The 23,438-nt window shown below is 36.3% G+C and overlaps 1 protein-coding gene across 1 annotated transcript in view; it reads right to left on the bottom strand.

Annotated features, from left to right (window-relative positions):
• Nucleotides 1-22,086, bottom strand: part of TMPRSS11E (transmembrane serine protease 11E) — a 61,943-nt gene extending 39,857 nt beyond the window's left edge. The window contains 3 exon segments of the mRNA XM_030314495.1: nt 1,211-1,401; nt 21,026-21,324; nt 21,941-22,086. Of these exon segments, the coding sequence (XP_030170355.1) occupies nt 1,211-1,401; nt 21,026-21,324; nt 21,941-22,086 (636 nt within the window).
• Between the last annotated feature and the right edge of the window lie 1,352 nt (nt 22,087-23,438).

Here is a 23,438-nt window from a genome sequence, read left to right as displayed (position 1 = left end):
TCCCTCTGCTCTGAAGTAGGACCAAAAAATAGGTACATCTTTTCCTTCAAATTAGAGACTCTACTCAGAAAAATGCATTCCAATACCCCCATGTTATAGCTCCTCTACACAATTTCTAGACTCACTTATATCTAGCATAGACAAAGTCTGAAATCTATTTAGTACCTTAAGTTTGATAGAGATTATATGTTTAAATAAAAGCACTCTTTTTTACAGTAATATTCTTAAAGATAATGTAGTAAAAAGTGTAGGACAGAAGAATCATCATGGATTATAGGGAAGTACTTGCAAAAGGTAGGGAGCCTTGAAGTCTGACTAAATTTATGTCTGTAGCTCTTAGTTGCTTCATCAATGTGTATAGAAGAGTATTAAACTTTTCATAAGTATGTGGAGCTTTCTATCAATGACAGAGACTGAGTGTTTGCCCCTATTAAGATTCTACTGGAAGTTTTTCCGAACTGTTTCCTTCTCAAAGTAGAATCAAAAAAAAAAAAAAAAAAAAAAAAAAAAAATGACATGCCAATATATCACTTAGAGAAAATAAAATCTTAATCTGAAGATAAAATTATTTTTCAGAGTCCAAACTAGTACATAGAAACTTTGTTACTGTTTAGTTTCTAACTTTGAATGAAAACAACTTCAAAATAATTATGATTTATCTGTTAGAGAAGTGATTGTGGCCAGGTATATCACTGGATTTATTTTTTAAATCCAAGTCTAATAATTTGATCAGACTGTCTCCTTAAATTATTTTTTTTCCTTTCAAAACATCTATAATTTTGAAATTTAAATTATTTACTTCTAGAAATGAATGTAATTTTGAACTGCATGATTTCAGATTTATTTTTTCTCACGTATACCTTTGAAAATAAGAATACTTTCTCAATAACACAAAGCCCAAGCTAAGAACACATTCTATTCTTGAAACTAACTAACCAGTTAACTAAAAGACAGCTGTCAAACTCCATCTACATTTATCATTTATTGAATCCATCTGAAAATATATACAAAAATATTTGGGGATGAAGCCTTACATCCCAGGGAACACTAATGCAGAAAGAAGAGAAATGTATTTCTTGACATAATTTTATGTTAAAATCAAAAATATTTTCTTAAACAAATAATAAATTAGAGATCTACACATTCTGTGGTGTGGTTTATGCCATTTTGAACTACAAGTTAATTTAAGACAAAGAAAAAAGGAACTCACCGATACATCGCTGACCAGCAGGGAAGAGCCCTGTGGAGACCGAGGTCTGCAATCAAGTGTGTGCATCCAGGCTATATCAGCAATTTCATGGGCTGGATTGAGGTGAAGAAAGAAGTCACTAATGATGTAAATAGAACCAGTCTGACGGGTCTTGGCAAGTGTAGTGGGGACTGTTTGTATGGGGAGCAGGACTAAGTCAATTTTATAGGGAGCATGAGAACATAAATAATTTATAAGCACTTTCTAAGAGTGGAAACTTAAAAGTTATTGCCTTAAGATCACAATAGCTTAAAAGTGTTAACGTGCACCAGGAGTTTTGTAAAGTTCAGAAGTTTAAATCTGGAAGAAATTTTAAATCATATTGCTCAGCCTCCTCATGTTTTCAGTGAAGAATCATTTAATTAAGTTAAATGATTTGGTCAAAATCACATTGTTTATGACCCACCAACCCAGGAGTAACAGCTATATTTTTTAATTTATCTAACATGCTTTCCACTCTACCATGCATATAATGAAAATTCTCCTTTGATATTGACTGTAAGTCATCTGTTGAAAATATAGTAGAGATTAAAAAAGTATTAATAATTTAAAATTATGTGGCATCATTCTTCTAGAAAAACCAAGTAGTTTGTAGATATTCACCCCCAATTGAGATAGTATATGTCTTTCATTATACTGGAGAAAGGCATATCAGCCAACACAGTCATGACTGTCTTACTTCTACAAAGGAAGTGATGTATGTAAAAAATGTGTTTTCATACATGTATATACAAATATCTGTGTATTTGTGTCAGGTATAATCTTTAAATTGCCTTCCCTAATCCCCATAAATGACATTAGGTGTATCTCATCTGTACTTTCATGGTATCATAGCACTTACTGTATTGAGCTAGAATTTTTTGTTTTCTTGTATCTCAACTCCACTAGGCTGAATTCTTAACAGACAGTAACCCCGTTCTTAACATGTATGGGATCTCAAAAATATGCATGGAAAGAGGACAGAAAGGAAAGAGGAAGAGGGTATGTGTGACCAGTCCTAAAAATCACCATACAGAAGGCAGATTGGTACTGTTTAATATTACCAAACATCCATTTAGCCACTGGCTTATCTAAACAGATGCAGAAATTGGGATCCATAGTAAGGCTACCAAGAACTGGAGTCATTCTCTAGCAATAACCCAAGAAACCTCTATGTTGGGGCAAACTGTTCTAGGGACTAGAAAGACCATCATATCTACCCTTTTTATTCAGCCCAGTAGATCACTTAACACTGAAGAATAGCATGTATATTTACTTGAAGTTATAGTATCAGGTTTTTGTCTACTCACTTGAAAGTACAATTTAGCCAAAAATAAAGAGGCAACAATAATGAAGTAAAAACTTCCAGGTTATGAGGTTAAGTTGTCCTATTACACAGCCTTTAAAAAGTGAAATCCTCATTAATAAAATGTTAATACTGGCTTAATAATGCTATATTCTATTTTATTTCATATTTTGTGAAAATATTGACTATACTCTTGCTTTCAAAAGAAAAAAGTTTCCTCTCTAGTATAACTTTGGGCCAAGACCAGGTCAGACTCATTTTAACAGAATCTCATGACTTTTTTCTTTACTAAAATCCAGATTCCAACTCAAATTCTTTATAAAGTCCAATGGTCGTGTAAACTTAGGGTTATGTACATCTAAAGATGTAGATGCAAAAAATAAGAGGGCTTCATGATTTTTTAAAAACCCATGGATAAATCCTAGAATTATAGAAAACCAGAGATTAAGGATATGTGAATAGAGGATGAGTGGTTATCAACCAAAAGATAATTCTAAGTATGCCCTTCCTGTATTAATGACTTTCATTCAGTCTACTCAGAGAGCATTTGTATATGTCATCAAATTTCATGATACTGCTTATACTTCAGTAGACATTTGAAGAATGACAGAGAAAGATGGAGGAATAAAACATTAGACTAAATTATCTACCAAATAGAGCTTTTCGTGTATTTAGGCATTTCCTTAACAGTTATTCTTAGAGGTAGGGTACAAAAGCAAAGTCAATCATTTGTAAGTTAATTGATATCTAAGAGGGTGGAAAAAGGATTTTAGAGCAAAAGTTTGTCTTTTATTCAAATATTTATTTTCTCCATTGCTGTTTTCCTAAAATCATAAATTTTATTTTATTTTGTGATCCTTTGGCCCTAAACTGTGGCATAAAGAAGATGTATTCAATGAGTTACCCTCCTTTTCATGACTGAGATCAGAGCAGTCTGTCTTCCCTGTGTCCTTCTGTGCCAGGTGGAGGCAGAGTCAAGATGAAATATATTTGTCGACTTGAGTCTCTTGGAAACCCACAATAGATATGTTACATTGCATAACTAGTAAAATAATAACTTGAACCACAGGTATTTTTACCAGCCAACAAACTTTTCCGTAGTCCTTCCTATACTTAGCAATGTCATAGCAATGAGGCATCTAATAGCCATAAGCATGAGTATGCTGAAGAAGTATAGTGCCAGCGTGGCTAGTCATGGATGATTTTTATCACTGTTTAAATATCCCCTAGCTTGAGTCAAGTTCTTTAATGCTGATAATATATGGATGTTTATGCATAATAATATAATTAATTTATGGAAGCCCTCAAAATTATACCTAGGTTACATCTCTGTAATGCTAAAGCAATCCTTTTATTGGTCAACTTATTGGGTTAGCATTACAGATTGACTAATGTTAAACCCGTGAATGAGCTAGTTATCAGAATACACACAGCTATTGTCAGTTGTGTTTCCATTTCCTCCTATCATGTATTGTTTTGAAGCTACTCATGCACCTTAATTTGTTCAAGCTGAGAAAACAAAGACCATCAATATAATTAACCTTTGGACTCTATCGCAGTAAGGAGATCATGTAAAAATGCTGCTGGATCACCGACTCTCCTTTTTTCTGTCTTACTTTCTTAACCAAAATGTGATTTGTTTTTCATTAACCTATCTGTACCTGTCTGTGAAACCCTTCCTTTTTTGCCTCTAAGACTTTCCTATCGAGTGTCACTATGTGATGGTTGTTTCTCAGCCTGTCTCATCCACTACTTTTTCAACAGAGAAAACTCCATCAGCTAGCCCAGGGTTGGCTTTTAACCCAGTATCGCACTTCGTGGGGTTCCTGGCATTAAAGCAGCCACACACAAATGGCCAGAGATGGAATCGTTTGCCAAAGAAATTTCTGGTCCTTCCCTTTGCATTACCTGTATCAGGGAAGAATCCTTATCTCTAGCTTGGTTTCTGCATGTTTTTTGAGGTGTTTGAGGAAGGGGAAGGACAAGAAACCTGTCATGTAGTTAGGTAGGCAAGAAATCTTGTTAATCTAGATTATTTTATTATCAGTCTTTTGTTTGAGAGGTGCTTACCCAGAGGATTTTTTTAAAGTTTAGTTTCACAAAAACTTTTTCTCCCTTAAATTATTTTTGGGATAATATTTAAAGTGAGACATGTTTTTTATTCCTGTAAAATACATAGAGAATATAACATTCCAGTGTACACAAAGAAGGCAAATTCTTTCAAATAAAAAGTATTATAAAATGAAAAAATAAATTCCTCCATGAGATGTTCTGCATCTGGTACAACTATCTTCATGATGCTAGGAATAATTTTTCTGGGTATTGATGTGAGGTTTTACTAAGCTTTACAATGCCTAATGATGCTTATAGTAAAAATAAGACATGAGTTTTTATAATTAATACACAATAACAAGCAAAAACAATCTTTTCATTGTTTAATTTGTTAGAATATACAATACAGATTAGTTAGTGTTGTTACACTAGTGAATGAATGAAGATTTTTGGACCCATTTTCTTTTAAAACAATTTTTTGCAATTAGTCTTTGAAAAACATTTTTAAGGTTAATTGATTTCATGTTAGGAGATCAGCTTTCAGTCTTCTAAACAAACCCTTTCTGGGATATGAAGCAAACCCTTCCTGGGATATGAATCTCTACAAGTAGACATTCCCCCAAACATACAATAAATTGATAAAATAGGGATAAAATTCAAGAAAAAAGTACAAACGCACGTATGTCTATATATCGTTTGACATACTTGCTCTGATAGAGATGAAAATGGCTCTGAACATCCTGGCAACAGGGAAAACAAAGGAAACTTAGAAAGTTTTACAATTCTCATCTTTGGAAGAAAAAAAGCACATCCAGAGAGATTTTTTTCTGCCACTAAGTTGATGAAGACATTCCCCAGAGAGGGGCTATACTGAGCAATGCATTGAATAATACCAGCAATATTTTTACCCAAAAACAGAAGAGAATTTTTTATAGCTGTTTTTAATAATAAATTCAAAGAAGACTGAGAACATAACTTTGAAGTTAAGGTTGGTGACAGATTTGTATAGGAAATATATTTATGAGGGTATACTCATAAATGAGGGTATACTTCCACTGGTCTAGCTTGACCCAAGGGTAAAACTCAAAGTCCCTAGATTAGAGGTACCCATGTTCCTTAGACGAATTTCTGAAATATAATTTCTCTTGGAAGACTTTTGGTCTTTTTTTTTTTTTTTAGTTTATTTATTCACTTTGAGAGAAAGAAAGAGCATGTGAGTAGGGGAGGGGGAGAGAGAGAAGCAGAGGGAGAATCCCAAACAGGCTCCAAGCTGTCAGTGCAGAGCCTGTCTCAGGGCTCCATCTTACTGTCGCTGATTGAGGGAAGTTCACATTTACTTTGTTAAACCAAAAAGACAGTTGACAGAATCAATGCTTTATCAAAACTGAGGAGCTGGATGAAAATTTACATTTCAATGTTTTAAAAATTCCACAAGATTATGATTTTAGATTAGTGCATTTGCCTCCTTAGTAGATCCTGCGTGCTTTGTATTATTATGTTTTATTGCTTGGTTACGTCTCAACAGGAGCATAAATGCTAAATCGTTTTATTTTTATTCTAGTGAAAGCTTCCAACCATGATGGATTGAATCTCCTTTTCATAACTCTTCATAAAATCTTGGCATATGTGATCATTTTCTACTAATTTCAGTTGCTAGAATTTTTGTCTAGTATAAAATTTCAACTGTGAATCTAATATAAATAAGTTTGCCTTCTTTTTCCCCTCAACATAAGCTTAAACTGTGACGCTGGCTGCTTGGAGTAGAGAAGTTGGAAGATCTGGCTCCTCTCTCCTCATTACTTAGTTCCTCTAGTTTTGGGGTCAGAGGGGGAGATAGAGGTAAGAAATCTTACATAATCAGGCCTGTTGGTGGGGGACAGTGTCCCAGGTCTTTCTCTGGTTCAGTCCAGTTTGTCTATGGCTATTAGATTCTACAATTGAGAGCTCTGTACTGGTGATGTGCTTGTTTTTCTTTGGATGATGTTCAGCTTTTCTCTAGCTCTCTCAGCTATTGAGGAATCCCTCAGAGAGAATCGGTCATGTCCATTCTGGGCTCTGACACCAGTTCTACCCCTAATTCCTTCTCTAGCTAGAGTTTCCCTTCACTTAGAAGCTATCCTGCCCTTTTCCTTTCCTTCATGCTGCTCTGCATATAGCTATGGCAACCATTGATAACCACCTTTTGAACCTTCAAAAACCACAGAATAACAGCCTTAGGTAGAGGAGGCTATTTATTCCCTGTCAGGAACAAATTCTGGACCACAGTCCTTTCCTACCCTGTTAGTGTGAGCTACTCCAGTGAACTCTTATTCAAATCTGAAGACTAGAAGTGAGCAGCTATGTTTGGTTCACAAGTGGCTCCCCAACTTCAGTGGCAAGTTCTTAAATTCTCCAAGAAGACTCTCACCACACAACTCTGCCATAGAAGCTCCAGGAAGACTTGTGTGTTCAATAGCTTATCATCCATCCAGCTGAGGAAAGAGAAGCCAATCTCCCCACTTGCACACATGTGGACACACATGTGATCTTTACATGTGATTCTCTCAATGTGCTTTTATCATTGAGCTTCAGGAAGAGAAAGAGGAATAACCTTTTCCTATGAATACTGTGGTGTCCAAGAGTTTGTTGACTTTCACCACTCTTTTCCCTAGTTTCCTCTTTATACATGTTGAGAGTTGAGTGCTGGGTACTGTTAGGAAAACAAGTTATTTCATCCCACAGTGTGTCTACTCTTGGTGAGGGATGGGGTCTGGCCCCAATTTTTGGTATCTCTTTGCAGTTTCTCATAGGAAGGGTGGGACTTAGTTCTTCTTTTCAGTTATGAACAAGAGAAAAACTCCTTCTATTCAATATCCTAAAGTCTTTCTTACAAACTTATCTAATGGTAGGGACACCTGGGTGGCTTAGTTGCTTAAAATGTCCAGTTCAGCTCAGGTCATGATCTCATGGTTCATGGGTTCAAGCCCTATGTTGGGCTCTGTGTTGACAGCTCAGAGTCTGGAGCCTGCTTCAGATTCTGTGTCTCCCTCTTTCTCAGCTCCTCCCCCACTCATGCTCTGTCTCTCTGTCTCTCAAAAATAAATAAACATAAAAAATTAAAAAAGACATATCTTATTGCGGTCCCTAATTTCCATAATATTTTATATTTCTTGGAGTACTTTTTAAATCAGTTCCATCATTTCTACTGATCCATTGAAGGTATCTACTATTAATCCAAAATTATTTGGCTACTCCCACCTTATCTCCAAATGCTACATGTCACTCCTTCTGTTTGCTCTTGACCCCGGAATTTAGTTCTGCCTCATTGTCTTTACACTGGCTGTTCTCACTTCCTAGAATTCTCATTGATTTTCCCAGAACTTACACTATCACTTCACTCTTGTCTATGCTCAAATATTATGTCCTCCAGGGAGTCCTGACAATTCTATTTAAAACAGTCTGTGCCACTAATATCTCCCATCTGTCTCCATCCTGTTAGCCTGCCATCTTTTTCTTCAAAATATTTATTAATAGTTAAAATCATTTACAGTTTCTTCCATTAGGATGAAAACCCTTAAGACTAAGATCTTTATATTGTTTTCCTTGGCTCTATCCTATGACCTAGACAGCACCTGAAACATGGCATTCAAAAATACTCATTGATTGAATTATTTACTGAGCATTTCTTTGTACCCAATCTCTTTGTGTCCCAACAGGAGACTACTGGTATAATTAGGTAGCAGGGTTTTATCTTCAAGTAAAAAATAATAACAGGTAACATTTATGAAATGTTTACCTGTGTCATATCCTCTTCAAGACACTTCATGTATATTTCAATCTTCACAACAAGCCTGTAAAGCAGGCATCATTTTTATGTCCATCTTGCAGAGAAGGGAACTATGGTACAAAGATTTATGTAATTTTTAAAAATCTTTATTGTGGTAAGAACAGTTAATGTGAAACTTACTCTTTGAACAAAATTTTGAATATACATTATTGTTGACTATAGGTACAATATCGCAGAGCAGATCTCTAGGTTATTCAACTTGTGTGTAACTGAAACTTTATGCCCATTGATTAGTAACTCCCTGTTTCTCCCCTCAGTCCCTGGAAGCCACCATTCTCTTTGAATCTATGGATTTGGCTATTTTAGATACCTCATATAATTGGAATCATGTAATATTTATCCTTCTGTGACTGCTTATTTCACTTAGCATAATGTTCTCAGGGTCCATCCGTGTTGTCACATATTTCAGACTTCCCTCCTTTTTTAAGGCTAAATCGCATTTCAATATGTTGATATACTATAGTTTCTCTTTTTTAAGCTAAATTTAAAACACATTCATCAGGAAACATATTACACCATAACCTTTAAAAATATGAATACTTATTTCATCTCAGCAAAAGGGGTGGTATTAGTATAACCTCTTTAATTTTTTTAAAGTTTTTAATGTGTAAAAAAATTTTGAGTATGGTTGACATATAACATTACATTAGTTTCCAAGGTACAACCTGGTGATTCAGAAACTCTGTATATTATTCTATGCTCACCACAAATGTAGCTACCATCTGTCACCATGCAACACTATTACAACATCATTGACTATATTCTCAATGTGTACCTTTTATTCCTATGACTTATTCATTCCATAACTGGAAGCCTGCATCTCCTACTGCCCTTCATTGATTTTTCCCATCCTCCCAACCCCTTTTCCTCTGGCAACCATGAGTTTGTTCTCTGTATTTATAGGTCTGATTCTGCTTTTTATTTGCTTATTCATTTGTTTTGTTTTTTAGATTCTCCATGTGAGTGGAATCATATGGTATTTGTCTTTCTCACTCTGACTTCTTTCACTCAGCATAATGCCCTCTAGGTCCATCCACATTGTCATAAATGGCAAGATCTCATTCTTTTTTTATGGCTGCATAGTATTCATGTGTGAGTGTGTGTACCAATCTTTCTTATCCATTTATCTATAGATAAACACTTACATTGCTCCCATATCTTAACTATTGTAAATAATGCCACAATAAACATAGCATGCACATATATTTTCTAACTGGTGTTTCATTTTCTTTTGGTAAATACCCAATAGTAGAATTATTAGATGATATACTATTTCTATTTTTAATTTTTGAAGGCATCTTTATACTATTTTCCACAGTGGCTGCACCAATTTACATTCGTACCAACAATGCACAAGAGTTCCTTTTTCTCTACATATTTGCAAACACTTGTTATTTCTTATGTTTTTCATTCTAGCCATTTTGACAGGTATAAGGTGATGTCTCATTTGGTTTTGATTTGTATTTCTCTAATGACCAGTGATGTTGAGCATCTTTCCATGTGTCTGTTGGCCATCTGTATGTCTTCTTTGGAGAACTATCTGTTCAGGTCCTCACCCATTTTTTACTTAAATTATTATTATTATTATTATTATTATTATTGGTGTTGAGATGTGTAAGTTCTTTATATATTTTGGATACAAACCCTTTCTCAGATATATCATTTGCAAATATCTTCTCCCATTCAGTAGATTGCCTTTTTGTTTTGTTGATGGTTTCCTTTACTGTGCAAAATCTTCTTATATAGATGTAATCTCAATAGTTGAATTTTGCTTTTGTTTCCCTTCCTTGGGAGACATATCTAGAGAACAGTTGCTACTGCCAATGTCAGAGAAATTACTGCCTGTGTTCTCTTCTAGGATTTTTATGGTTTTAGATTTCACATTTAGGTCTTTAACCCAATTAGAGTCTATTTTTGTGTGTAGTGTAGGAAATTGGTCTAGTTTCATTCTTTTGCATGTAGCTGTCTAGTTTTCCCAATGCCATTTGTTGAAGAGACTGTCTTTTCCTCATTGTATATTTTTATGTCTTTGTCAGAGATTAATTGACCATATATATGTGGTTTTATTTATGAGCTCTCTATTCTGTTTCATTGACCTGTGTGTCTGTTTCTGTGCCACTACCATCTTTTTTTTTTTTTTTTTTGATTAGTATAGCTTTGCAGTGTATTTTGAAATCTGGAATTTAAACCTCCGGCTTTGTTCCTCTTTCTCAAAAATGTTTTGGCTATTTGGGGTATTTTGTAGTTCTATAGAAATTTTAGTATTATTTGTTCTAGTTCTGTGAAAAATGCTGTTTTTATATACCACATTTTCTTTGCCCAGTCATCTGTTCGTGGACATTTAATTCGTTTCTATGTCTTAGCTATTGTGAATAATGCTGTAATGAAATAGGAGTACTAATATCACTTCAAACTCCTAATTTTAATTCTTGGGGATAAATACCCAGAAATGTGATTGCTGGATCATGTGGTAGTTCTATTTTTAATTTTTTGAGGAAACTCCATACTATTTTCCATAGTAGCTACACCATTTTGCATTCCCACCAACAGCGTGCAAGAGTTTCCTTTTTTCACATTCTCACCAATATTTTTTGTTGGTTTGTTTGTTTTGTTTTGTTTTGTTTTTAATGATAACCATCCTGACAGGCTTGAGGTGATATCTCATTCTGGTTTTGATTTGCATTTCCCTGATATTGGTATAGAATTTTTTTTTTTTTTGGTGGGGGGGGGAAGCATTTGTATATCTTCTTTGGAGAAATGTCTATTTAAATTCTTAGCCCATTTAAAAAATCAGGTTATTAGTGTTTTTGCTAGAGTTGTAGGAGTTCTTTATATATTTTGAAGATTAACCCTATATCAGATAAGTGGTTTGCAAATATTTTCTCCTATTTCATAAGCTGCCTTTTGACTCTAGTGATGATTTCTTTTGCTGGGCAGAAGTTTTTAGTTTGGGTATCCCCACTTGTTTATTGTTTATTTGGTTGTTTTTTTGTTTTGGTTTTGATTTTGTTTTTTATATTTTTATTTATTCATTTTGAGAGAGAAAAGGAAAGAGACATGGACAGAATCCTAAGCAGCCTCCGTGCTGCGAGTGCAAAACCTGATGAGGGACTTGATCTCACTAATGGTGAGATCATGACCTGAGCCTAAATCAAGAGTGGGACGCTTAACCGACTGAGCCTCCAGGTGCCCCTTTTTCATTTTTGTTTTGCCAGGACTTAAATAACTCAACCTAGGTGACACACTGGTAAGTGTCCAAGCTGGGATTTGAGCCCAATCAGTCTAGTTCTAGGTTATAGGCTGGGTTGTTAGCTACCATACTTTAATAGTGCATTTTTAACTTCTAGATTGGTGGTTTTCCAGCATTAAAGTATTTTTGATAAGTAATTAAACTCAAGACCTGAAAGACTGCCCCTTTTGAATCTATAAGGCTAACCAGAAAAAGAATATATGTAAATTATCTAAATTATCTGTGGGAAGGCAATCACTACCCAACATCCAGTCAAAGATACAATGTCTTAGTTGGTTTCTTTTTTAAACTTACCTACTTGTATTTTTATGTAATGCCTCATTCTAAAAAAAGAGATAGGACTGAATATTTAACAATATTAATTATTTGGTGGATGATAATATAAAAGACTTTTTTTAATTTTTATTTTTGAGAAAGAGAGATAGAATGCAAGTGGGGGAGGTGCAGAGAGGGAGACACAAAATTCAAAGCAGGCACCAGGCCCTGAGCTGTCAGCACAAACCCATGAGCCGTGAGATCATGACCTGAGCCAAAGTCAGACACCCAACCACTGAGCCACTCAGGAGCCCCTGACATTTCTAATACCAGAAGTGTACAGGTTAAAGGAGGTTAAGTGGTGCTAAATTAATCAAAATTGGACTGCAGAACCTAGCGATGCCTGAATAAGTTCTAGCAAGTTGTGTTTGGCACAATGCCTCTGGGAGTTACAAAATTATCTTGTTCATAATGAATGGAAAGGCTAACTGTTATTGCAGTCTCTTTTAAGGAAATAATTTTGTTTTTATTCATCTTTTATTCTTCAAAGCATCTAGCATAATGCCTAGAACAGCAGACTCACCCAAAAGTATTTACAGAATGACCAGAAATATTATCATAAAATATGTTGTTCTACTTGTTTAAAACCTGACCTAAGATGAACAACTCTTTTGATTTCCTTTTAATGTCACAAACAAGGCTATTTTGATCTCTGGAAGCCACAACTTCCTGTTACCAACCCAAATCCTAATATACTACAGTAATATGTTTTTCTACCTATTAGTGACTCTTAGTTTGTTTGGGCCTAATAAAGTTAAAACAAAACACACAAATGATAATGAGACCCTGCCCTATGTGTAGAATTTCTGAAAGTATGGGATGTAAATTATTAAAACTGGAACCCCCAAACAGGCTGTCAGAATGGATGTGCCATTTTTTTCATGGTCTGAAAATATTTCAAGGAGAGTATCCAGTGTCAAGAGTCAACTTATAGTATTTTTGTGTCTGATATATACCTGAAATGGAAAAGAAAGGAGGGCTAAAGTTGGAAAATAAAAGTCTAAACATCAAACAGTCTTTTGCCTAAGTAATTTGAGGTGCAGGGCTATACATCCATAGAGGGCCTGGAAAGGGTAGGCACAGGCCTTTCTTCATCTGTTTTCTCCTTCAGTTTTATTACCCAGCCCTGATCCACTGTGTGTGGATGAGGCCTATCCCTCTCTCTCCACCTTAAAGGAGCTCACCATTGATTGGGAATGATTGTTGTTGAATTACTCAGTAGGAAATGAGTCTCACATCATATTCACCCAATCAAGACAATTTCAGAACAAATGCCAATGTCACCACCAATACCTCATTCTTGTATTGAGAAACAAGAAAGAGAAAATAAACCTAAAATTTCTGGATCCTGAGATAGTATAGACTTTTAATGATAAAGTGATCAAAATAATCAGTAGACTATGAAAATAAAATAAAATTTGAATATATTTAATCCATATATTTGTTAAAATATCTATTGTATCTAAGTGCTATACTGAGTTCTGAGGTTAGAGGTGGAATGACCAATTGCTTTCCACTGACAGGAAGACATAGCAGGAGAGGTAAATGAAGATGCTCCATGTGTGGTATGGAAACAAGGGCTAAGGGAAGGGAGACAATGGAGCAATTGATTCTGTTTGGCAGAGATTTTACAGAAAGCCAAAAACTCACAAATAATGAAGATTTCACCAGGATAACAAAGAAAGTTCATGAGCAAAAGTACTGAGACTTGGATAAAATACACACTACAGTTATAACTGTATAACTGAACTACAGTTCACCCAAAAAAAGGCTCAATCTGAAAGAAATACAATTTTTTTTTCCTAATCCACACCCCTAAGTGATCAAACTCTTTGTGCCAGTCCCTTCTTGTTGGTTCAGCGTAATCAGTAACCCTGGAAATAAGTTCCCATATTGAATTCTTTTTTTACAATCCCTTTACTTCTCAGAAAACATTTTGCATGGTTGTATAAGACTAAGTTTTCTTTCAAATATAGAAAATTACCACCTAGCCACTCCCTTCCTTGTCTTTCCTGTCATTATACTACATTGCATTCTTGGAAGACATTCCTGAGCCACTTAAGGGACCCTGCTCTGTGCTTCATAGGACGCAGTACTTCACATAATGTTGTACTTCTTAGCCCACTTTGTAACTGTCTGTACATCCGTGTCCCCATGACAGTGTAGGCTCCTTAAAGACAGGATTGTGTTTAACCACAGTATTCCCAAGGCCTGCCCAAGTGCTGGACCCATAGGTGGCACTCAACAAAAATCTATTAAATGAATGAGTGTTGCATTGTTTGGGGTTTATGGCCCCAACATCCTCTTGTGGGGTACTGGATCAGGCCTGGCCAGGACAGGAGTCAATAGGGCTGGCAACTGAGGATTACTTCCCAGGAAAGGACACACTAACTGAGGAGGTCTGTGGTAGAAAAACCAAGAGGACTAAATTCAAGCCAAAGTCCTTAAAAAGATGGAGTTTCACAGTCAAGAAAACAAAAATCTAATGGCAGAATCAGAGTCTTAAATGAAAAGAAATCCTAGGCTGTGCCTCTCAAACTGAGGACCTTGTGTTCACAGGAGTATTTGTCAGGGTGCCTTGGAGGACAGGAAGCCATAAGACCAACATGGACCAACTTCCTACTATGTCAGATTTATTCAATGGTGAGTAAATTAAAACATTCTATTTCTGTTAAATATATAGAGAGTGAAATGCCAATATTCATGGATTTTACAAATAAAAATGAGATTTCAAAATAGCTCTAGCTTTCAGTGAGACACTTCATTTGTATGCCCAGGTTCCTAAAGGCATATGCTTTTCCCCCTCATATTGGGGATCCAGAAGTACAAATTTCTGAGAAGCATAGGTAGGGTAAGATGCTAAACAAAACCAAACTTTCAGATACATTGGGCCCAATTCAAGAGGGATCTTGAGCAATTTACAAGAACAGTATTGGGCTATCCGTAGCTTGGTTTTTCTGATTTGCATAAAGGTGAATTGTATGAATTAGAGAAAATGTTAAATAGGTGACTAGATCCTAACTTTTTTAAACTAAAATCAAGTGTTTCTTACAAACAATTACAAGCAATCCATAAAACAAGATTTGCCACAAATTGATCATTGTTGAAACTAGGTAATAGATACTCTGAGGCTTCATTATACTATTTCCTTTATTCTTTTATTTATTTGAAAGTTCTCATACTAAAAATGTAAAGAGACTAAGGTGCTTAGTTATAAATTAATGTGCCAATAAGCAAAAGGAAGAAAATGTACAAAAAGACAATTCCATCACCCAGATACCACCATTTTGTAGTATTATTTTTCTAGACTATCTATACATAGAGATAGATAATTTTTTTAAATCTATAAGAAATATAATTTTATTGTTCAGACACTACCATATTTTAGCATTAATTTTCTAGCTACTCATAGATAGAAATTATATGAATATTTTAAAAATTGTGTTTGACTCTCCAAAGTCATTCTACCTTACTCTCCATTGAATAGCAGCACTCTGGTTTCGGAAATCGACGTTACTTAGTGTGTGAGACTGATCTAAAGAGAATCACAGTCCCTTTACCAGCAAATGATGTAATTCTAGCCAATGATATATGAGGAAACGGTTGCTAGAGACTTCTAGAAAAGTACCTCTTCCAGTATTTACAGCAAATGAAAGCCATTCTTTACTTCTCTATCTGAATATGAATGAGGAAGCAAGCAATTCTTTTTTTTTTTTTATCAGACTAACTAGATTTTATTTATTTATTTATTTTTAATGTTTACAGAAGCTTTAATCATAAGTTTTCAAAACTTGTCGGTAACCAAGATGTCTTTCTTTTTTTTTTTTATTTTATTTTTTTTTATATATATATGAAATTTATTGACAAATTGGTTTCCATACAACACCCAGTGCTCATCCCAAAAGGTGCCCTCCTCAATACCCATCACCCACCCTCCCCTCCCTCCCACCCCCCATCAACCCTCAGTTTGTTCTCAGTTTTTAACAGTCTCTTATGCTTTGGCTCTCTCCCACTCTAACCTCTTTTTTTTTTTTTCCTTCCCCTCCCCCATGGGTTCCTGTTAAGTTTCTCAGGATCCACATAAGAGTGAAACCATATGGTATCTGTCTTTCTCTGTATGGCTTATTTCACTTAGCATTACACTCTCCAGTTCCATCCACGTTGCTACAAAAGGCCAGATTTCATTTTTTCTCATTGCCACATAGTATTCCATTGTGTATATATACCACAATTTCTTTATCCATTCATCAGTTGATGGACATTTAGGCTCTTTCCATAATTCGGCTATTGTTGAGAGTGCTGCTATGAACATTGGGGTACAAGTGCCCCTATGCATCAGTACTCCTGTATCCCTTGGATAAATTCCTAGCAGTGCTATTGCTGGGTCATAGGGTAGGTCTATTTTTAATTTTCTGAGGAACCTCCACACTGCTTTCCAGAGCGGCTGCACCAATTTGCATTCCCACCAACAGTGCAAGAGGGTTCCCGTTTCTCCACATCCTCGCCAGCATCTATAGTCTCCTGATTTGTTCATTTTGGCCACTCTGACTGGCGTGAGGTGATACCTGAGTGTGGTTTTGATTTGTATTTCCCTGATAAGGAGCGACGCTGAACATCTTTTCATGTGCCTGTTGGCCATCTGGATGTCTTCTTTAGAGAAGTGTCTATTCATGTTTTCTGCCCATTTCTTCACTGGGTTATTTGTTTTTCGGGTGTGGAGTTTGGTGAGCTCTTTATAGATTTTAGATACTAGCCCTTTGTCCGATATGTCATTTGCAAATATCTTTTCCCATTCCGTTGGTTGCCTTTTCGTTTTGTTGGTTGTTTCCTTTGCTGTGCAGAAGCTTTTTATCTTCATAAGGTCCCAGTAATTCACTTTTGCTTTTAATTCCCTTGCCTTTGGGGATGTGTCGAGTAAGAAATTGCTACGGCTGAGGTCAGAGAGGTCTTTTCCTGCTTTCTCCTCTAAGGTTCTGATGGTTTCCTGTCTCACATTTAAGTCCTTTATCCATTTTGAGTTTATTTTTGTAAATGGTGTGAGAAAGTGGTCTAGTTTCAACCTTCTGCATGTTGCTGTCCAGTTCTCCCAGCACCATTTGTTAAAGAGGCTGTCTTTTTTCCATTGGATGTTCTTTCCGGCTTTGTCAAAGATGAGTTGGCCATACGTTTGTGGGTCTAGTTCTGGGGTTTCTATTCTATTCCATTGGTCTGTGTGTCTGTTTTTGTGCCAATACCATGCTGTCTTGATGATTACAGCTTTGTAGTAGAGGCTAAAGTCTGGGATTGTGATGCCTCCTGCTTTGGTCTTCTTCTTCAAAATTCCTTTGGCTATTCAGGGCCTTTTGTGGTTCCATATGAATTTTAGGATTGCTTGTTCTAATTTCGAGAAGAATGCTGGTGCAATTTTGATTGGGATTGCATTGAATGTGTAGATAGCTTTGGGTAGTATTGACATTTTGACAATATTTATTTCTCCAATCCATGAGCAGGGAATGTCTTTCCATTTCTTTAAATCTTCTTCAATTACCTTCATAAGCTTTCTATAGTTTTCAGCATACAGATCCTTTACATCTTTGGTTAGATTTATTCCTAGGTATTTTATGCTTCTTGGTGCAATTGTGAATGGGATCAGTTTCTTTATTTGTCTTTCTGTGGCTTCATTGTTAGTGTATAAGAATGCAACTGATTTCTGTACATTGATTTTGTATCCTGCAACTTTGCTGAATTCATGTATCAGTTCTAGCAGACTTTTGGTGGAGCCTGTCGGATTTTCCATGTATAATATCATGTCATCTGCAAAAAGCGAAAGCTTGACTTCATCTTTGCCAATTTGGATGCCTTTGATTTCCTTTTGTTGTCTGATTGCTGATGCTAGAACTTCCAGCACTATGTTAAACAACAGCGGTGAGAGTGGACATCCCTGTCGTGTTCCTGATCTCAGGGAAAAAGCTCTCAGTTTTTCCCCGTTGAGGATGATGTTAGCTGTGGGCTTTTCATAAATGGCTTTTATGATCTTTAAGTATGTTCCTTCTATCCCGACTTTCTCAAGGGTTTTTATTAAGAAAGGGTGCTGGATTTTGTCAAAGGCCTTTTCTGCATCGATTGACAGGATCATATGGTTCTTCTCTTTTTTTTTGTTAATGTGATGTATCACGTTGATTGATTTGCGAATGTTGAACCAGCCCTGCATCCCAGGAATGAATCCCACTTGATCATGGTGAATAATTCTTTTTATATGCTGTTGAATTCGATTTGCTAGTATCTTATTGAGAATTTTTGCATCCATATTCATCAGGGATATTGGCCTGTAGTTCTCTTTTTTTACTGGGTCTCTGTCTGGTTTAGGAATCAAAGTAATACTGGCTTCATAGAATGAGTCTGGAAGTTTTCCTTCCCTTTCTATTTCTTGGAATAGCTTGAGAAGGATAGGTATTATCTCTGCTTTAAAAGTCTGGTAGAACTCCCCTGGGAAGCCATCTGGTCCTGGACTCTTATTTGTTGGGAGATTGTTGATAACCGATTCAATTTCTTCGCTGGTTATGGGTCTGTTCAAGCTTTCTCTTTCCTCCTGATTGAGTTTTGGAAGAGTGTGGGTGTTCAGGAATTTGTCCATTTCTTCCAGGTTGTCCAATTTGTTGGCATATAATTTTTCATAGTATTCCCTGATAATTGTTTGTATCTCTGAGGGATTGGTTGTAATCATTCCATTTTCATTCATGATTTTATCTATTTGGGTCATCTCCCTTTTCTTTTTGAGAAGCCTGGCTAGAGGTTTGTCAATTTTGTTTATTTTTTCAAAAAACCAACTCTTGGTTTCGTTGATCTGCTCTACAGTTTTTTTAGATTCTATATTGTTTATTTCTGCTCTGATCTTTATTATTTCTCTTCTTCTGCTGGGTTTAGGCTGCCTTTGCTGTTCTGCTTCTATTTCCTTTAGGTGTGCTGTTAGATTTTGTATTTGGGATTTTTCTTGTTTCTTGAGATAGGCCTGGATTGCAATGTATTTTCCTCTCAGGACTGCCTTCGCTGCGTCCCAAAGCGTTTGGATTGTTGTATTTTCATTTTCGTTTGTTTCCATATATTTTTTGATTTCTTCTCTAATTGCCTGGTTGACCCACTCATTCGTTAGTAGGGTGTTCTTTAACCTCCATGCTTTTGGAGGTTTTCCAGACTTTTTCCTGTGGTTGATTTCAAGCTTCATAGCATTGTGGTCTGAAAGTATGCATGGTATAATTTCAATTCTTGTAAACTTATGAAGGGCTGTTTTGTGACCCAGTATATGATCTATCTTGGAGAATGTTCCATGTGCACTCGAGAAGAAAGTATATTCTGTTGCTTTGGGATGCAGAGTTCTAAATATATCTGTCAAGTCCATCTGATGCAATGTCTCATTCAGGGCCCTTGTTTCTTTATTGACCGTGTGTCTAGATGATCTATCCATTTCTGTAAGTGGGGTGTTAAAGTCCCCAGCAATTACCACATTCTTATCAATAAGGTTGCTTCTGTTTATGAGTAATTGTTTTATATATTTGGGGGCTCCGGTATTCGGCGCATAGACATTTATAATTGTTAGCTCTTCCTGATGGATAGACCCTGTAACTTTTATATAATGTCCTTCTTCATCTCTTGTTACAGCCTTTAATTTAAAGTCTAGTTTGTCTGATATAAGTATGGCTACTCCAGCTTTCTTTTGGCTTCCAGTAGCATGATAAATAGTTCTCCATCCCCTCACTCTGAATCTAAAGGTGTCCTCAGGTCTAAAATGAGTCTCTTGTAGACAGCAAATAGATGGGTCTTGTTTTTTTATCCATTCTGATACCCTATGTCTTTTGGTTGGCGCATTTAATCCATTTACATTCAGTGTTATTATAGAAAGATATGGGTTTAGAGTCATTGTGATGTCTGTATGTTTTATGCTTGTAGTGATGTCTCTGGTACTTTGTCTCACAGGGTCCCCCTTAGGATCTCTTGTAGGGCTGGTTTAGTGGTGACAAATTCCTTCAGTTTTTGTTTGTTTGGGAAGACCTTTATCTCTCCTTCTATTCTAAATGACAGACTTGCTGGATAAAGGATTCTCGGCTGCATATTTTTTCTGTCTAGCACCCTGAAAATCTCGTGCCAATTCTTTCTGGCCTGCCAAGTTTCAAAAGAGAGATCAGTCACGAGTCTTATAGGTCTCCCTTTATATGTGAGGGCACGTTTACCCCTTGCTGCTTTCAGAATTTTCTCTTTGTCCTTGTATTTTGCCAGTTTCACTATGATATGTCGTGCAGAAGATCGATTCAAGTTACGTCTGAAGGGAGTTCTCCGTGCCTCTTGGATTTCAATGCCTTTTTCCTTCCCCAGTTCAGGGAAGTTCTCAGCTATTATTTCTTCAAGTACCCCTTCAGCACCTTTCCCTCTCTCTTCCTCCTCTGGGATACCAATTATGCGTATATTATTTCTTTTTAGTGGATCACTTAGTTCTCTAATTTTCCCCTCATACTCCTGGATTTTTTTATCTCTCTTTTTCTCAGCTTCCTCTTTTTCCATAACTTTATCTTCTAGTTCACCTATTCTCTCCTCTGCCTCTTCCATCCGAGCCGTGGTGGTTTGCATTTTGTTTTGCATTTCCTTTAAAGCGTTTTTCAGCTCCTCGTGACTGTTCCTTAGTCCTTTGATCTCTGTAGCAAGAGATTCTCTGCTGTCCTGTATACTGTTTTCCAGCCCAGCGATTAATTTTATGACTATTATTCTAAATTCACTTTCTGTTATATTATTTAAATCCTTTTTGATCAGCTCATTAGCTGTTGGAAGCAAGCAATTCTTAACTGCACCTGGAATCTATCTCATATTTGGAGAATCAGTTGTAGGATGATGCATAATTTGGATGACAGTGCAAAGTAAAACCACCTGGTTCCTTGATAACATTATTGGGTCACTGAATCCACCAACCCTGAAATGTGTCCTACATCTGTGCTTGATGAATTGAATGAATAAATCTAATAATTTTAGCTATAAAAACAAATATATCATTTTGAAATCATTTTGAATTGGATGCTCTGTTACTTGCTGCTGGAACTATCCTGACAGCATGCAGTTTAGTCTTTTTTCTGCTTAAGGATGAATCATGAACATCTGTCTGTATCGGTAAATTCAATTCCTCAGCATCATTTTGAGTGCCTATGTAGTACTCCATTGTGTGTACTCCATTGTGTACCTGTTCCTTGCCAACATCTCCAAAGTGTATTATGCAATCTTCTTGTACTGCTAAATGCATGAGGTTCCCTAGCAGTGACTCCATTAAAGACATGGTCTCAATATCAGTATCCTTTTTGAAGGCAAACTGCCCATCTGCTGAATGGCCACTATAATAAAATAGCAGCTGTATGTTCAAAATTATTTTATCTAAGTTCAAGATTTGACACCAAGATAGCAGTTCTTTCTTGTGAATCCATGGAAAGTTTCATTTGGCATTGTCTTCGTTTCCACCTGTCATGAGCAGGCTATGAAGGCACACACACGAGTAGTGTCTTTCCACAACATCAGCTTTATTCAATCACAAAGCAAAGTCAATCACAATTATAAAGCAGGTTCAGGATTCCAAACTCAATGACCTTTTACCATGTGATTAAACTTGGTTTAATCACACAGAAAAGAACATAAGACAAACCATGCAACAAACAAGACAACAGAAGGGTGTAGGAAGTTAACAAACCAAACTAGAAGTCAGTCTATGGGTGCACAGTTGAAATAAAGACCAGGTCTGAGTCCGGATCAGCTCTCGGAATTTCCTGCTTATTATGTTCAAGCGGTGAAGGATCTCAGTTCTGTTTGGAGATCAATCCAGCAGAGTCTTCAGGCACAGTTGCTTTTTTTAAATGGTCAGACATAGAGGGGTCATGTCTGAACAGTCTGACAGTTTGCTGCAAAAATCTTTCCCTTTTAAAAAGGAGTTAAATCGGTCTTGGGCCCCCTACCAACCTCCTTTGCTTCTGCTTGTTACCAGTTCTGGGTGTCAGCTGATGCTGATCCCAGTGATATATCATAGCTGCAGTACCTTTGCTTGCATCATCACTTGACACAGTCCCTGCTTGACACAGGCTCCTGCTTGACATGAGAGACTCCATTTTGCTCTCTGCACCACGTTTCATTAAGGAAAACGTTCCTATAACCTGATACTACAGCAATTCTGCCACCTCACGCGGGATGCCATGCAAAGTTCCTCCTCGCTGAGCTCCAGGCAAAGGTAGAGTTCAGTGGCAAGATATTTGTTAGGACTGTTTTCCCAGCATATTCATGCATCATTCAGAAGTGTCAGAAAATAGTGCTCCCCAAAGAAACTCCGGCTGTTGTAGGGAAAGGTAGGTTTTGAGAAGGTCCCATTTAAGAGTTTTTAAATTTGATATGTCATGTTAACCAGCTATCCTTTGACTGGATGCAATCTTCTCAAAAAGGGCATTGTATTACCAGATTAGGATTAGGATAATCTAAAAAGAATAGATAATAATTTATTTGAGCTATAACATTCTTATCTGTTATCAAGGACCCCTAATATGGGTATAGAAAGTGTGAAAAGGGGCAATAATTTGTGTGTGAATAGTCAACTAGTCATATCAAATACTGTATCATGATTAAAAGAACATCGTTAAGCCATAACTATTGCAAATATCAGTACTCTACTAAATTTGCACTTGTGCCACTTCCCTGGTTATTTGCCTTTAATTTGAGGTGGTTTGTCAAAATCTCAAATACTCCCACTATTTTGGATTTCACGAACAGACAGGCTAATTTATGTCCTATTCATCTCCTTTGTTCTAATAAAATAATGCTGCTGAATTGGCAAGGGTCCTAATTCAGATTATTTTATGAATAGAAAATTAAATTTATTGGCATAAAATAGAACAACAGTGAATATTCACTACAATCTACTCTTTAATTGCTTAGCACATATCCAAAGACATACCTATCGCTCCAAAAATATCTTCACCAAGTACAACCCATGTGCCACCCAAAACACCCACCTCATTCCCAATGGGAATTTGTACTAAGTCCTGCCTATTCGAACTTCACAAGGTCCTGTGGTAACTGTTCTTCAAGTTCCAGCTTTCTGTACAATCTCCTTCAGTACAGTTGAGTCAGACTCATGTCAGCCATGGGTTAGATGATGAGTTTTCCTATTCTTCAATCAGGGTCCCAAGAAGAAATAGATAGCACAATTAAATAGGTTAACTTCAAGGAGGAGTATTTACAAAGGAACTATTTACTAAGGAATGGATGTGTGAATTACAAGGTAAGATGTAGGAACCTGGAGTTTTTTAGCAGTTGAGCTATGACCCCTATACCAGAAGTTACCAAAGGAGAGAGTCATGTAGAGTGATTTGGCTTGAGATGATCAGTGGCCTTCAGTGAGGGACACAGAAGGCAAACTTGCAGAGAGGAAGCCAGGAGATAAGTATCTTGACCCTATCTTCTCCCCTCC

The sequence above is a fragment of the Lynx canadensis genome, chromosome B1, assembly GCF_007474595.2.
Source record: "Lynx canadensis isolate LIC74 chromosome B1, mLynCan4.pri.v2, whole genome shotgun sequence".
NCBI classification, from domain to species: Eukaryota; Metazoa; Chordata; class Mammalia; order Carnivora; family Felidae; genus Lynx; species Lynx canadensis.
This window is presented reverse-complemented; position numbering and strand designations above follow the sequence as displayed.